The sequence below is a fragment of the Oryctolagus cuniculus genome, chromosome 11 (assembly GCF_051225735.1).
Source record: "Oryctolagus cuniculus isolate XC-2025 breed Fujian yellow rabbit chromosome 11, ASM5122573v1, whole genome shotgun sequence".
In the NCBI taxonomy this organism is placed as follows: Eukaryota; Metazoa; Chordata; class Mammalia; order Lagomorpha; family Leporidae; genus Oryctolagus; species Oryctolagus cuniculus.
In genome coordinates this window covers 24956832-24973902 of record NC_142877.1, presented here as the reverse complement: position 1 = coordinate 24973902, position 17071 = coordinate 24956832, and the positions used below count along the sequence as shown (strand labels likewise).

The 17071-nt window shown below is 51.6% G+C and overlaps 1 protein-coding gene across 4 annotated transcripts in view; it reads left to right on the top strand.

Moving 5' to 3' along the window:
- EFCAB8 (EF-hand calcium binding domain 8) overlaps window positions 1-17071 on the top strand; it is a 66073-nt gene that overhangs the window by 36401 nt on the left and 12601 nt on the right. For 2 of the 4 annotated variants that reach the window (XM_089307184.1, XM_089307183.1), the window contains exons 1-6: window positions 489-754; window positions 1453-1657; window positions 2464-2673; window positions 3617-3751; window positions 7733-7954; window positions 8374-8532. In XM_089307184.1, coding sequence (XP_089163310.1) covers window positions 1523-1657; window positions 2464-2673; window positions 3617-3751; window positions 7733-7954; window positions 8374-8532 — 861 coding nt within the window. In that variant the 5' untranslated portion in view covers window positions 489-754; window positions 1453-1522. Of the gene's footprint in view, window positions 1-488; window positions 755-1452; window positions 1658-2463; window positions 2674-3616; window positions 3752-7732; window positions 7955-8373; window positions 8533-17071 lie in introns of those variants that run through there. The other 2 variants (XM_089307181.1, XM_089307182.1) reach the window with 1 other exon arrangement.

Genomic DNA, 17071 nt, shown 5'->3' with positions numbered 1-17071 from the left:
GCCCCACGCCTGTTTCTGTGGCTGTCTCCCTGGGACCATGGCTCTGCAGGAGGCCTTGTCCTTTGAGATCTGGGTGGTGGAGGCAGTGGATCTCTGTCAAAGGGGTGCTTGGCCACACCTGTCACGTTTTCTCCTGAATGGTTTTCTCATTCCCTTCAGACACACAGGTGGGCACTTTTCCTAAGTCTTTATGTCTGCTTCCTTTTTGATTGGCAATTTGTTCTTTTTAGAAAATATTTTTTTTTAAAAAAAATATTGATTTGAGAAACCAAGGCAGAGAGAGAGAGAGAGGGAGGGAAGGAGGGAGGGAAGGAGGAAGGGGAGAGAGATAGAAAGAAAGAATTCCCTTGACTTAGTTAACTTCCCAAATGCTGCAATGGCTGGGGTTGGGCCAGGGCCAAAGTCAGGAGCTGAAGCGCCAGGTAGTTCGTTCTGCCTGCTGCCGCCTACTGGCCTGCTGGAACACAGACACGAGCCATCCAAGTCCTCTGTCACTTTACGGCGGCCTTGCCTCCGGCTCCCAGTCCACGTGCCTCGGTGGCGTCTGAGACTGATCACGTGGGCCTTCCCGTCCGCAGTCTGTCAGCATTGTGCTCAGGGTCACTCGGGTGCCGCTGCGAGGAGGCTTTCTGGACGCCGCTGCCCCCCGGGCCCTCACTGGAGTCGCCGTTGGCGGGCCATGCAGGGCCGTGCTGGCTTTTTCTGGCACGCCTCTCAGAACTCTGTTAGCCAGCGCCACAGCTGCTTCTGCCAGGTCTGCAGAGTCCGTGTGACAGCTGGGCCGTGCTCCTGGTCACTCACTGCCAGTGCAGAATACAGGGGCTGGGTGGCGGATAAGCAACAGACGTCTCTCGCGGCTCTGGAGGCTGGGAAGGGGCGGGTCAGCGCTGGCAGGTGTGGTTCGGGGATGGCCGTGTCTTCGCCGTAACCTGCCGTGGTCAAAGGGGCAGGAGACCTCTCTGATCCCAAGTGTGAGGGCTCTGATGGCACAACACCTTCCTCCCAGGCCCCCTCCAACTTCTCTGCCCCCGAGGACCGGTTCCGATGTGTGAATTGGGGGGTGGGGGTGGGGGGACGCGGACTTTGAGTGCCTCAGCAGGCAGATGGTAATCGGTCATTTAGTTCAGAATTAGAAAATGTGTCGAGTGCGGTGAAAGCAGGTGAAGGCCCCTATGGGACGTGGGGGGAGCCCGACTTCCGCTGGTGTGGAGGGGAAGGGGGGCAAGGCGCCATCTGCTCTGCGGGCCTTTGTGGGGCCCTGATTTTCCTGCTAAACCTTAACCCTAACCCAGGCGCCTGGAGCGGGAGAGTAGAATTCATCTGTAGGGCCGGTTTGTGTAAAGACCGCCGGACAGGCGCGAGTCCCTGGGTTCGTGAGGCCCCAGCACTGCGAGGCAGCCCCTGCGGTGGCGAGGCCGAGCGCTCAGGCCTCAGCCCTGGCCGTGTTCACAGGTTCCACAAAACCAAGCCAGTGCTGCTGACCTCGCAGTGGCAGGCCTTCCACACCGAGGACGTCCTGAGCATGGCCAAGTACCAGAACCAGTTCCTCGGGACCTCCTCCTACAATGGGGACGTCCTCTTCTGGAACGTCAGCATGTTCAAGCCCATCCTCAACTTCAACGCCTCCGAGAGCCCCTTGCCCTTACAGCCCAAGAAGGTGTGGTCCGTGGAGCATGCCTCCCTCCACCTGCTCCCCGTGGTGGGCCTGTCGTGTGGGCACGGGGCTGGGGAGTGTCCTGGGGAGTAGAGGGGGTGGTCGTGACTTGTTCTGGAGGGCTTGGGAGCTAAGCAGATGTGTGGTAATTTTCGGGATTCTCTTCATCTGACAGATGTGGAAACAGGCACAGAGAGGTTAAGCACCTTGATTAAGGTCACACAGCCAAGAAGGGTAGATCCGAACCCTGCCAGTCAGGCTCCAGAGCCTGGTGGGGCAAGCCTGTCCTCTTTCTTGGATGTCTTGCTCTTGATGGTGGCTCCCTTCTTGCCCGGGTGGCTGTTGGATGTCACTGGGCTCAGGGCAGGGGCTTGGGAAACCTGTGCCACCGTCTCTCAGTAGCCCTGTGTTGGAAGGGACCTTGGGGGTCACCTCATGCCACAGTTTCCCAGGTGTGTGGGGGGAGGAGTGCTTGGGGGTGGGGCTTCCCCCAGGCAGCTCAGCTTTCTGTTTTTCACTGTGGATTTCCAGTAAGGTCAGACCCTAGGAATAGCTGGAAGCTACTTCGCATTGCACAGATGAGGAAACAGTTTCTCACAGGAGCAGTGCCCCCTCTGAGAGTCCTGAGGGCACCAGTGGTTGCCCAGGGATGGGGTTGTTAGCTCTGGTCTGGGGTCTGTCGAGGAGGGAGGTTTCTGGGAAGAAGTTCTCGGGCAGCTGGAGGCCCCTGGTGCTAGCTTGGGACTGGACAGGTCTGGTGTTTCCCCTAGGACTCTAACGGCGTAGGGGCTGCTCTCTCCCTGGTACAGGTACGGGAAGTGGGCAGCTTCCTGGCTGAGGGCCGCAGGCCCAACAGATCCTACATGGAGGAGATGTGGGCACACAAGACCCCCAGGAAGCTCCCCGGCCCTAGCACCAAGACCCCGGCCGGGGCCGGCCTGAAGCTGAACCTGAAGTCGGCTCCCCCAGTACTGAAGCACTTGAAAGACAAGGAGTCGGACAAGCCTGTGCTCCAGCAGGTGGGAGCAGGGGTCTGCTTGTGGGGGTGCGCTTTTCCCGGAGCGCCGTTAGCGTCATCCGCTCCCTTGCGGGGGTGTGGTGGGCCAGGCGGGGGCCTCCCTGTTTTCACCCCACTGCATCGTGTGCTCTGTGCTGCTCAGGCCTGGCCGCCGTGGCTTCCCGGCCCGCAGGCAATCCCCGGCTTGCAAGTCTGAAAGCTAAAGGCAAGACTGCAAGGGAGCATGCCCCAGAACTGAAAACCGGACATGAGTTCCTGGGCCACTTTCCCAGCCTAAAGCTCAAGGCCCTGGCCCTGGCCCTGGCCCAGGTGTGGCGGTGAGCAGGGGGACCTGCAGCCTTCCCCAGACGCAAGCCTTACCTCCTTGGAGACCAGGCCGCAAAGGCCTTGGCTCAGCCCTACTCCCTGCCCCAGGATTCCACCTTCCAGGAATGACTGACAGCCCACTTTTGGGGAGAACAGGGAGAAAGAGAAGGAGGAGCTGTCCCTTCGTACGCACAGGGGCTGGCTGGGCAGGCCTCAGACTCCCAGCAGTGAGGTGGGGACCGCAGTCTGGTTCCCCGTGCCTGGAGCTGAGGCTGGGCAGTGACGGCCTCACTCCCGTGTGAGCTGCCAGGCTGTCGTTCTCTCTACGTCAGCTCTAGACAGCCACCCGGTCTTTGAAGTAGCAGGGTTGTGCCCTGCATTCGGATTTTCAGAGTGAGGGGATACACGCCCCCCAGCCTCCTAGTCACTTTTAGGGCAAGTCTCGGCCCCGAATAGCTGCTCACCAGGAGGGGAGTCCCTAGCATCAGCATGTCCAGAGGCCCAGCGCCCACTCGGTTCTGTGCCGGCCTCCACAGGGCGCGGGGGCCGGGAGGGGCTGCTCCTTTGCCTCTCATCTCTGTCCCCACAGAGAAGGGGGCACACTCAGGGTGACCTGGAAGACCCATTGCTCTCTGCAGGCCTCTTTCAGCGCCGGCAGGACCGGGCTGACATCCAAGTTGCGTGGCAAACAGTCCGTTTACAAAGAGGCCGAGAAGAAAAGAGGGGAGTTCCAGCGGAAGAAGTTGCTGCAGTCCAACGCGTCGGTGGAGAAGGTTGGGAAAGCAGGGGCGTGCGCCTGCCTCTCCCCGGGGCCTGGGCCGGCGGCGTGGAGAGGGTGGTGCAGGTTAGCACCTGGAGTTAGGGCTGCTGGGTCTGGGCGGAGTTCCTGTGTAGCAGGGTTGGATGTGTCCAAGGGGGTGAGCAGCGCTCCTTCCTGGGGCATTGTGGGGGCAGGGTGCTGGATTGGGAGGCAGGACAGTGGCATTTCCAGAATCTACTGTTAGAGTGCCCTCCTGCTTTGTGTGGCTTGTGGGTGGGGTCAGTTTATCTTTTCAACTCTTCCTGTGCCTTTCCTTTTCTGTCCTGGATGCCCCTCGTTGTGATGCTTAAGACCCTCCTGAAAACACAAACCCCTGTTGTGGCAGGGTGTGGCAGGCTCGCCCCATCACCCCGCTCCAGGCATGCGCCTCAGAGCCGGTCCTGCGTGCTGGGGAGGGGCTCACAGCGTCTCCTCCAGCTCCCGAATGCTCTGCCTCCTAAGTAATGCCTTAGGGTGGACGTTGTGGCTCAGGGGGTTAAGCTGCCGCATGGGTGGCCTGCACCCCATATCGGAGCATCAGGGGTCTGCCTCCGCTTCCAATCCACCTTCCTGCTAGTGCCCCTGGAAGGCAGCAGATGGTGGCTCAAGTACTTGGGAGACCCAGATGGAGTTCTGGGCACCTGGCTTCTGCCTGGCTTTTGTAGGCTTTGGGAATGAAACAACAGATGGAAGATATCTTCCTCTCTGTCCTTCTTTCAAATGAATGGGTGGATGAATGAATCGTTAAAAAACATTAAAAACTAAAAAATACCTTGACAACATTTTAAAAGTAATGCCAGTTAACAGTGATTTTCTAAAAAGTATACGAAGAAAAAATAAAGGTTCTGCCATGTCTGGCTGCAGCCACCCTGCCCCTGCCAGCAACAGCAGCCTCGGCCAGCGGATTTTGTACTTTCCTGGACCAGTGAGGTGGAGCCTGGCTGCTCAGCACGCGCACGGGTGCAGCTGTCACCGCCGTGCATCTCTGCCGCTCCTTTCAGCTCATGAACGTGAAAGCCTGGGCCTGCTAAACAGCGCTTCTCCATCCCCAGCCCCTGGCCACCACCGAGCTGCTTTCTGGCTCCGTAATTTTGGCGACTCCATCTCACATAAGTGGGGTCACGCAGTGTCACACTGTGTGCGTCTTTCTGAGATTGCCTTCTCTCACCCCGCATAATGTCCTTATTCATACTGGAGCTAGCTTATGTCAAACTTTCTTTCCTTTTTAGGGGTCAGTACTATTCCACGGCGTGTGTCCATCACATTTTGCTTATCCTTTCATCCACTGATAGACACTTGGGTTACTTCTTTTCTTCTTCTTTTTTTAGAGATTTTATTTATTTATTTAATTAAAAGGTAGAGCCACAGACAGAAGGAGACAGAGACAAAGGTCTTTCGTCTGCTGATTCACTCCCCAGATGGCCACAACAGCTGGAGTTGTGCCGATCTGAAGTCAGAAGCCTTGAGCTTTTCCGGGTCTCCCACATGGGTTTAGGGGTCCAGGGACTTGGACCATCTTCCACTGCTTTCCCAGGCCATAGCAGAGAGCTGGATCAAGGTGGAGCAGCCAGGATTCAAACTGGCACCCATATGGGATACTGACACTACAGGCAGCAGCTTTACCTGCTATGCCACAGCACTGGTCCCTAGGGGGGCCCAAGGAGACTTGAACTGGCGCCCATATGGGATGCTGGTGCTACAGACTGGGGTTTATCCCACTGCACCACAGTACCAGCCCCATCCAACTGATTTTTAAAAAGATTTATTTATTTGAAAGGCAGAGTTAGAGAGAGCCAGCATTTCCACCTGCTGGTTCACTTCCCAAATGGTCAAAATGACAGTGGTGGGGCTGGGCCAGGCTGAAGCCAGGAACATGGAGCTCCATCCAGGTCTCCCACATGGATGCAGAGGCCAAGGACTTAGGCTGACTTCTGCTGCTTCCCCAGGTGCATTAGCAGGAAACTGGATTGGACGTGGAGCAGCTGGGACTTGAACCGGCACCCGGGACTCAAACCACTGGGCTGTATCACTGGCCCCACCACTAATTTTTGTATATTGACTTTATATCCTGCTATTCTGCTGAATCCATTTCTTGGCTCTAATCATATTTTTGGAAGAATCTTTAAAAGAGTTTTCCACATGTTAGACCATATTCTCTGCTAACAGATAATTTCACTTCTTCTTTTCCGACTTGGATGCCTTTTTAGTCCTTTTTCTGGCAGTGCTCTGGCTAGACCCTTCAGTACTCTGTTGAATAAAAGTGGTGACAGAGGATGGCCTTGTCTTGCTCTCTCTGATCTTAAAATGCTTTCAGTCTTGCACCACTGAGTATGATGTTTGCTGTGGGTTTCTCATATATGGCTTTTTTATTGAGTTGATGTAGTTTCCTTCAGTTCCTAGTTTGTTGAGTGTGTTTCGCATGAACTTGAGTTTTTGTCAAGGGCTGTTTCTGAATCGGTTGAGGTGATCATGTGAGTGTCCCCTTGTTACTGTGTGTGTGGTGAGCCATCTGCGTCCCAGGAGTGCATCCCTTGTGGGGTATGAGCCTTTTCTGTGCTGCTGAATTTAGTTTTCTGGCATTCGGGTGAGGAGTTTCACACCGGAGTTCACCAAGGCTGTTGGTCTGCAGTATTCCGCTCGTGTCTTTGGTTGTGCAGGATGAGGTAGGATTTGTTCCCTCCTCTTGAATTTGTTGGGGAAAGTTTTGAGAAGGAGTATTGTTAATTCTTTAAATATTTGGTAGAATTCAGAGGAGAAACCATTAGATCCAGGGCTTAAGGGACTCCTGGTTTGTGATCCCGGTCTGTATGACAGTAAGGATAGTTGAGACCGTTAGTTACTTGGCGACATGTTTTGGAGACACTGTGAAGCTCCGCCTTGGCAGGTGTGAGGAAGCCTGCAAGCCTGATCTATTCTGCGCCCCTGACTGTTCTCAGCCTTGTGCAAGGTGCCAGCAGGGCGTTCTCTTCTGCTCTGCTCTATGCAACTTGACTTCCCATTGTGGCCCTGTCCGTGGGCCACAGGAGCGACATATAAGGTAACCGTGAGAGAGGGAGAATAGCCAAGGGCACAGAGGTAAAGCCACCGCCTGCTCAGCCAGCATCCCATGTGGGTGCTGGTTCCGGTCCTGTTGGCTCTGCTTCTGACTAATGTGCCTGGGAGGACAGCAGAGAATGGCCCAGGTATTTGGAGCCCTGCACCCACGTGGGAGACCTGGAAGAGGCTTCTGGCTCCTGGCTTCAAATCAGCCCAGTTCCAGCCACTGTGAGCCATTTAAGGGGTGAGCCGGTTGATGGAGGATCTCGCTCGCTCTCTTTGTCTCTTTCTCTGTAACCTTCTCTCTCTCTCTGTCTCTCTCTCTCTCTCTCTCTCTCTCTTTCCAGATTTATTTACTTGAAAGTCAGAGTTACACAGAGAGAGGAGAGGCAGAGAGAGAAAGGTCTTCCTTCCACTGGTTCACTCCCCAGATGGCTGCAATGGCTGGAGCTGCACCCATTTAAGCCAGGAGCTTCTTCCGGGTCTCCCACATGGGTGCAGAGGCCTAATGCCTTGGGCCATCTTCCACTGCTTTCCCAGGCCATAGCAGGGAGCTGGATAGGAAATGGAGCAGCTGGGACTCGAACCAACACCCATATGGGAAGCCGGCACTGCAGGCAGCAGCTTTACCTACTATACCACAGCACTGGCCCCAACCCTGCCTTTCAAATAAATAAATAAATATTTTTTAAAAAGAGAGTAAACAGAAAAGACAGAAATCCCTACCCTCAAGTGACTCATCATCCAGTATGAAGTTCCTTGTACCAGCCAGGCAGGAAGGATAACGTCACTGTCACCATTCCCGCTGGGCACCTGGGAAACTGGGGGCCACGTGAGGGTGCCTTAGCAGTGTGCGGCGATGGCCAGGGTACCCACTGCCTCTCAGCCCCGTTGAACTGGACCCACCTCTCTCACACAGATCATCTTCCTGCAGACCAGGCCTCGCCTGCCACACATGGCTGCCTTGCTGAGCAGCTGCATGGATGGCTTCATCTACGCCTGGTCCATCCACGGCAACGGAGGCCTCCTGGGGAAGTTCCCCGTGGAGCTCAAAGACCACGAGGATGTCGTCGTGGGCGCCATGGCCACTGACGAAAATGACTGGATCCTCATCACGGGGGACTGTAAAGGAAGCATCAAGGTGAGGAAGAATCGGCACCCAGGGCCGGGGACCGCCGTCAGCCTCCCTGTCCCTGTGGCCCTGGGGGAGGATCACAGATTAGCTCAGGGGTCTGCCCCGTGCAGTGAGGGCCACACTCCGTCATCGTCACCCATTTTGTGTTGGCTCTGTGATGAGCTGTGTCAGAGCTGGTTCTGTGCTTGTGATGGACATGAGGCGGGAGGGCCTTGTCCTTGAGCCAGTCATGCCCTGCCTGCTGACCAAGGGCTCTGGCCAAGGAGATCCCTAAGACTCCCTCGGGCCCTGAGTGGCAAGGTTTCCTAGGGAGGCAAGAAAGGCCTGCCTCCAAAGTGAAGAGGCGTGTCCTGCGAGGAGCCCAAAGGATGAGTCGGGGCTGGGGTCGAGGGGTGCATGGCCGCTAACCCACACTTTTTGCCTAGATCTGGGACATCAAGGATTACTGCGTATTTGTTGGCCAGCAGCCACCACACCCCAATGTGAGCAGTGCTGTCACTGAAATGGAAAACAAGTTCCGGGTGCTAATTCCTAAAAGGCTGCAGATCAGCACCCCTTACTACATTCCTTTGAAGGAGAAGGAGGTAGGGAGGTCACCGGAGCGTTGCTCAGAAAAACGCCTTGAGTCCCACTGGGATGCTGGGCCCCTGGTTCCCTCCTGTCATCAGAATCCTCCGTGCTTTCTGTTCACGGCTGTCAGTGAAGTGAGAAAATCAGTGCCAACCAGAAGTCACATCAGCAGTGAGCATCAACACGGGCACACCAGTACACGCACACACCCAGACATGCCCTCCCGCGAGCATCAGCACAGGCACACCAGCACACGAATACACATGCACACCCAGACACACCCTCCCGCGAGCTTCAACACGGGCACACCAGCACATGCACACAGGTACACACCCAGACACACCCTCCCGCGAGCTTCAACACAGGCATACCAGTACACGCACACAGGTGCACACCCAGACACGCCCTCCCGCGAGCTTTGATCTCTGCACTGAGGACTCTGGGGTAATGACTTCTTATAAAAAATACAACATATAAATATTTTAATAAATGCAACACATTTGCATGGCTCAGTAATCACTTGATATTTCCATGCTGACTAAGGGAGTTGAGCAGCTTTTCAGATTAAAGCCACAACGTGATGGCACTGAATACCTGCCGAATGACCGAGGCTAAAAGGACGGGCGAGAGCCGGTGCTGGCAAGGAGCGTGCTTCTCGGCTGGGACTGGCACTGCTGCAGGGGGTGTCGGTGGCTGTCACCATTATGGAGAACCGTTTGACAGCAGCCACTGACGCCGAATATGTGCCTACTCTATGATCCAGCAGTTCCGCTCCTGGACTTACACCCAGGAGAAGTGCATGCACTCAAAGACACAAGCAAAGATGTTGACAGAAATACTGTGTGTGGTAGCTCCACATTAGAAACGACTCACGCCTCTGGTGTAGGCTGGAAAACTAAATTGCGGTGTTCTCACACTACAGACTAGTGTCTGGCACTGGAACGAACAGGATACACTTCTCACTACAAAATGGGTAACTCTTCAAGCAATTTAAGCAAAAATCAAGCCTAGATGAGGATGTGTTGTGTTTCTAGAATGTGACACCAGGCAGATCTATCCTGTTAGAAGTGATTATTTCTCTGGGAGCAGTGGAGTGGTTGGAATGAGACCCCAGGGGGCTTCTGGGGCCTGACCACTGTTTCATCGCCTGGCTCTGATCATGTTTGTGCTCAACTTGTAGATGTTTATTCAGGGGTCCATTTAGTATGTATGCACTTGTCTGTTTAGTGCACATCAATGTAAGTTAAAACCATGTGGGGTGGATATTCGGCGCAGCAGTTAAGACGTAGCTTGCGAGGCCTGCATTCCTAGTTGGAGCACCTGGGTGTGAGTCCCAGCGCTGCTCCCCACTCCAGCTTCCTGCTGATGTGCACTCCGGGAGGCAGCGGTGAGGCTGAAGTTCTTGGGTCCCTGCCACACATGGGAGACCTCAATGGAGTTCCCAGCGCCCAGCTTGAGCCTGGACCAGCCCTGGATGTGCAGGATTTTTTTAAAAAAGGGTTTATTTATTCGAAAGAATTAGAGAAGGAGAAACAGAAATCTTCCATCTGCTAGTTCACTCCCGAAATGGCCTCAACAGCCAGGGCTGGGCCAGACTGAAGCCAGGAGCCAGGAGATTCTTCCAGGTCTCCTGTGTGGGTGCAGGGGCCCAGGACCATCCTCTGCTGCTTTCCCAGGCCATAGCAGGGAGCTGGATCAGAAGTGGAGCAGCCAGTACTTGAACCAGTGCCCATTTGGGATGTCGCATAGCGGGCGGTGGCTTTACCCGCTACACCACAGTGCTGGTCCCAGCTGTGCAGGAATTTGGGGAGTGAACCAGTAGATGGGAGGTCTCTATCTTAGAGTGCACATTAGCAGGAAGTTGGAATGGGGAGCGGGGCTGGAACTCAAACTGAGGCACTCTGATAAGGTGTGCAGGTGTCCCAAGTGGTGTCTTAGCTACTGTCACCACCTGCTGTCACCTTGCTTTTCATATTCCATGATACATCTTAGAGACCTTTGCAGCTCACTTCTCTCTCCCCTCCCGCCCCCTCCCCTCCCTTCTCCTCTTCTCTCAACTGTGCACTAAGCCGTAGGATATACTATTGAAATAATCCCCTTTTAAGAGAAAATTGTGTTTTTTTATACAAATCATAAACAAAAGCCAATGTTATTTCACATAAGGGAAAACAGGTATGTAGATAAATTCCTAGAAGCGGGATTGCTAGGCGAAAGAGTTAGACCTTTCCAGTCTTGATGGGCATCTTGCAGTCTTAGGTTCCCCCCCCCCTTTTTTAGTTTGTTTATTTATTTTTGTTATTTTATTTATCTGAAAGAGTTACAGAGAGAGGTAAAGATATAGAGCTAGGGAGAGAGAGGTCTTCCATTCCACTGGTTCACTACCCAAATGACCACAATGGCCAGAGCTGAGCTGATCCGGAGCCAGGAGCTTCTTCCGGGTCTCCCTTATGGGTGCAGGGGCCCAAGGAATTGGGCCATCTTCTACTGCTTTCCCAGGCCATAGCAGAGAGCTGGATCAGAAGTGGAACAGCTGGGACTCGAACCGGCGCCCGTATGGGATGCTGGCACTGCGGGCTGGGGCTTTAACCCACTGCTCCACAGCACTGGCTTTAGGTCCCTTTTAAATCTGCACTATAAATATATTGTGTTCAGTCTAGTTTTAATAGAAGTTCACTGTATTCAATTCTGTTGAAAATTGATTACCCATGGGTTCAATATAGAAGGAATTTATAATGTTAGTATGATCACTCTACCACTGGAGCCATCACCTGCTGCCTCTCAGGATCGTGGTAGCAAGCAGCTGAACTGGAAGTGGAGGAGCTGGAACCCAAGTCAAGCACTCTGATGTGGGATGCTTAAGGACTGAGTGGTGGCCTACCCTGCCGTGTCACAGCACCTGGCCCATAATGATACACTTTTTTTTTTTTTTTAAGATTTATTTATTTATTTATAAACAAAAGCCAATGTTATTTCACATAAGGGAAAACAGGTATGTAGATAAAGTCCTAGAAGCAGGATTGCTTTGATTACACAGAGAGAGGAGAGGCAGAGAGAGAGAGAGAGGTGTCTTCCATCTGGTGGTTCACTCCCCAATTGACTGCAACGGCTGGAGCTGCGCCAATCTGAAGCCATGAGCCAGGAGCTTCCTCCGGGTCTCCCGCATGGGTGCGGGGCCCAAGCACTTGGACCATTTTCTGCTGCACTCCCAGGCCATAACAGAGAGCTGGATCAGAAGAGGAGCAGCTGGGACTAGAACCGGCACCCATATGGGATGCCGGCGCTTCAGGCCAGGGCGTTAACCCGCTGCGCCACAGTACCGGCCCCCATAATCCATAATGATATACTTTTAACAAACAGGACTGTATTTTCTGTGACCCGATTCTCTGTTTCATCAAATATTTTTTCCTTTGTAGAACTTGGCTGATATTATTTTAATTAGACAAGTCGTAACCTATATATTTATGCCGTGCAGTGTGGAATTTTTGGCTCAGACAAGTCAACATTCCATATGACCTCACTTTCGTGGTGAGACACTTGAAATTCCCTCCTGGTTGTTTTGAAGCGCACAGTGTGATTGACCGTAGTCGCCCGTTTTGTGTGGTAGATTTCAAAACTCTCCTTTGCCTGAAACTCCTCCCTCAGACCCGCCGCTCCTCATCTCCCGCCCCCATACCTGGTCAGGCGGCGTGGTACGTGCTTGTCTTTCTGTGCGGGCGTCTCATTCTCATGGCGTCTTCCAGGCTCCCCACGCTGTTGCAGATGAGTTTCCTTCTTTGCCGTCGTGTGCACACACCACACGTTCCAACCCATTCACCCGTGGGTGGGCGCTTGGTTGGTGCTGTTAGCCGTTGTCAGTAGTGCTGCAGTCAGCTTGGGAGTGCGGGTGTCCCCCGCGCATGCTGATTTCAGCTCCCTGGGCTGTAACCGGGAAGTGGGATTGCTGGATCCTATGGTCGTTCTGTTTTTAGTTTTTAAGGAACCTCCACACGATTTTCCAAAATCGTTTAGCTAATTTACATTCCCACCAAAAGTGCTTAAGCGTTCCCTTGTTTACCGCACTTGTTAGCTTCTTTTCTATAATAGCCATTCTAGTAGGTGGAAGGTAATATCTCATTGTGGTTTAATTTATTTCCATGTATTGATTTTTTCATTTATTTATTTTCATTTTACTTGAATGACAGAGGTATTCCATCTGCCAGTTCACTCCCCAAAGCCTGGCATAGCCCAGGCTGCGCTGGGCCAAAGCCAGGAGCCCACAATGCAATACAGGTGTCCCACGTGTGTGGCAGGAATTCAAGTGTGCGATCCACCACCTGCTGCTTCCCAGGGTGTGCGCTGGCAGTGGGCTAAGCTGGATCAGAAGTGGCAGAGCCAGAGCCTGAATCAGGCACTCCGATGCAGGATGCAGGCTAGCCCAGTGGCGAGCAGCCAGTGTGCCAGTGCCCGCCCTCGGCACTGTGGCTTCAATGTGCGTTTTACGGATCAGCAATGCTGAGCATTTTTGCATGGACATGTTGGCCATTTGTGTGTCTTCTTTTGAGAAATGTCTGTTCATTCCTTTGTTGTTCTTTAAGTGGGTTACTTGTTTTCTTCTGTGAATGGCTTCCCTCCCGCAGCAGCGTTTGGTTTGGTGCAGTCCCGTGTGTCTGCCCCCACTGCTGTGCTGTCCTTTCAGGGTCACATCCAAGGACTCACTGCCTACGTCAGTGCCATGGAGCTTTCCATTGATGTTTTATTCTCCAATAGCTTTTTAAAATGAATTTATCTTTTTTAACTTAAAAAGCCAGCATTGTGGGATAGTAATAGAGAGCATTCCATACAGCTCTCTGCTTCAGATCTTAGGGTCGAGTCTGAGTCCATTCTGGGTCCGTTCTGGGTTGACTTGTGTGTGGTGTGAGGAGTTTCTGTTAATTTCGTTCACAAAGATAAGGTTATGTGGTGAAGCTTTTTGAAATCCGTGCGTGGTGTTCGTCCTGCGTGTGGACGTCCAGTTCTCCCTGCCGTTGGCTGCAGAGGCTCTCCTTTCCCTGTTGTTCTTGGCACCTTTGTCCGAAGTCAATGGACTGCAAACACGTGGGTTTATTTCTGGGGTTTCTATTCGTTGGTTTGGTTTACGTGTCTGTTTTTGTGCTAGTACTGCGTGATTTTGATTACAATAGCTTTATAATAGATGTTTTTAAAAACATATTTATTTGAAAGACAGTTACAGAGAGAGAGGGAGAGAGAGAGCTTCCATCCGCTGGTTTGCTCCCCATATGGGCAAAGCCAGGAGTCAGAAGCCTCATCTGGGTCTCCCACAAGGGTGACAGGAGCCCAAGCAGTTGGGCTGTCGTCTGCTGCCTTCCTGGCGCACCATCAGGGAGCCGGATCCAAAGTGGAGCAGCTGGGACATGAACTGGTGCCCACATGAGATGCCGGCGCCACAGGTGATGGCTTCACCGGTTAACGCCACCGTGCCAGCCCCTGTAAATATTTTAAAATCAGAGAGTGTGATACTTCCAGTCTGTTTTTTCCCCCCTGAGATTTTTTTGGCTTGTTTGGGGTCTTTTGTGATTCCATAGAAATTTAAGGGGCTATTTTTTTCAATTTCTGTGAGAAATGGTATTGGAATTTTGGTAGGGATTATGTTGGATCTGAGATTACTTGAGGTTGCATGGACATCTTAACCATAATTTTGAATTAATTAATTATTCCAATCCATGAACAGAGATAGTTTTCCGTATTCAATTTCTTTCATCAGTTTTGGATAGTTTTCAGTACGTAGGCCTTTCATCTCCTTGGTTAAGTTTACCTCAAAGTATTTTTCTTGTTGCCATTGTAAGTGAGGTTGTTTATAGATTTCCTTTGTTGGTAATTCATCACTAGTGTACGTATGCACTTCAAAAGGTTCATGAAAAATGGAGTTAAAATACAAGTTTATTTTGTGAACAACTTTTTGAAATCCATGCATATTTTTGTCATAATAAACATTTTTCATGGGCCGGCGCTGTGGCTCAATAGGTTAATCCTCCGCTGCAGCGCCGGCATCCTGGGTTCTAGTCCAGGTCGGGGCACCGGGTTCTAGTCCTGGTTGCTCCTCTTCCAGTACAGCTCTCTGCCATGGCCTGGGAGTGTACTGGAGGATGGCCCAAGTGCTTGGGCCCTGCACCTGCATGGGAGACCAGGAGGAAGCACCTGGCTCCTGGCTTTGGATTGGCGAAGCGCGCTGGCCATAGCGGCCATTTGGAGTGAACCAACGGAAGGAAAATCTTTCTCTCTGTCTCTCTCTCACTAACTCTGCCTGTCAAAAATTTTTTTTCATGAATTTTTTGAAGACTTCTTGTGTGTATATTCCATTTTTAAACATGTTGACACTATCTCTGTAGGTGACACAATCTTGAACATAGAAAAAATCCTAAAGAATCCACAAAGAACTACTGGAACTAATAAATGAGTTCAACAAGATTGCATGGTACAAAATCAATATAAAAAATCAGTGTGTTCCTAAACAGTGGCAGTGAGCCATCTAAACTTGAATCTAAAAAATTTCATGTCCAATAGCATCAAAAGAGAATAAAATGGAACGAAGGGCTGGATGTTGAGCCTCGTGGCCCAGATGCCTGTATGTCATGTTGGGGTGCTTGCGTTGCATTCTCGCCTCTGGCCCCTCGTTTCGGCATCTTGCCAATGGACAGCCCAGGAGGCAGTGCTGATGGTCAAGTGCCTGGGTTTCTGTCACCTGTGTGTGAGAACGGGATTGAATTCCTGGCTCCTGGGTTCAGTCCCAGCCATTGCAAGCACTTGTGGTGTGAACCATTGGATGGGAACTCTGTTTCTCTCTCTGCCTCTCAAATAAATAAATAAATAAATAAAAAGTAGTACATTTCTAAGACTTGACTCAGTGAAGTTTATAGTTCTTTTTTTTTTTTGAGAAATTAAGAAACTGATCCAGAAATTCATATGGAAATGCAAGAGACCTAGAACAGTGAAAGAAAACTCTTAAAAAGCAGCAGAGCTGACGGGGCTGGCACTGTGGTGGAGTGGGTTAATCCTCCACCTGCAGTGCTGGCATCCCATATGGGCGCTGGCTCTAGTCCTGATTGCTCTTCTTCTGATCCAGCTCTCTGCTGTGGCCTGGGAAAGCAGTGGAGGATGGCCCCAGTGCTGGGGCCCCTGCACCTGCGTGGGAGACCTGGAAGAAGTTCCTGGCTTCTGGCTTTGGATTGGCGCAGCTCCGACTATATAGTGGCCATCTGGGGGAGTGAACGAGCAAATGGAAGACCTTTCTCCCTGTCTCTCCTTCTCACTGTCTGTAACTCTACCTCTCAGATAAATAAAAAATATCTTTAAAAAGAACCAAAACAACAGAGCTGAAAGACTCACATGCTTAATTTCAAAACTTGACACCGAGCTGCCATGGTGATGACAGCGTGGCCCTGGCGTAAGGACAGGCACACAGGTCAGTGGGGCAGAGTGAAGAGTTGGAAGACAAGCCCTTACATCTGTGGTCGCTGGAGTCTTGACTAGGGCGTGAGACAAACAAGTTGAGGATAGAATACTCTTGTGTTTTATTTGTCAAACAAATGGTACTGGGACAAGTGTGCTTTACCACTGAAAGAATTCAGGGGCAGGCACTGTAGAGTAGCTGCCACTTGTGACTCCCTCTCGTGTCCCATCTTGGAGTGCCACACGTTCGAGTCCAGGCTAGCCAGCTTCCCATCCAGCTTCCTGTAAACTGGCTCAAGTACTTGGGCTCCTGCTACCCTTATGGGAGAGCTGAATGCGATTCCACACTTCTGGCTTTGGCCTGGCCTAGCCCTGGCTTCTGTGGCTATTTGACGAGTGAACCAGTGATTGGAAGATCTCTCTTTGTCTTTCAAGTCAATGAGAATAAATAAAAACCAAGAATTCATAATGAAAAAATGAATTTATACTTCTACCTTACAACATACACAAAAATTAACTCCAAATGAATTATAGACTTAAATGCAAGAGCTAAAATCATAAAACTCTTAGAAGCTTTGTGACCTTAGATTAGGCAGTATATCTTAGGTATGACACCAAAAACCCTAGCTACAAAATGAAAAATAAATTGGACGTCATCAAAATTAAAAACTTTTGAAAAAGATTTATTTATTTATTTGAAAGAGTTACAGAGAGTGAAGGAGAGACAGGGAAATGGAGAGAGAGGTCTTCCATCTGCTGGTTCACTACCCCAGTGGCTGCAATGGCCAAGGCTGGGCCAGGCCGAAGCCAGAAGCCAGGAGCCAGGAGCCAGGAGCTTTTTCTTGGTCTCCCACATGGGTGGCAGGAGCCCAAGCACTTGGGCCATCTTCCGCTGCTTTCCCAGGCCGTTGGCAGGGAGCTGGATTGGAGGTAGAATAGCCAGGACTTGGACCAGGGCTCACACGGGATGCCGACGTTGCAGGCAGTGACCCAATCCACTGCAACAAAACGCCAACACCTAAAAGCTTTTTTAATCAAGAAGTGAAAATATACAACCTTATAACATGGGTGAAAACATTTTTAAATTGTATATATTACAAGGGACCCATATCTAGAATATGTAAAGAA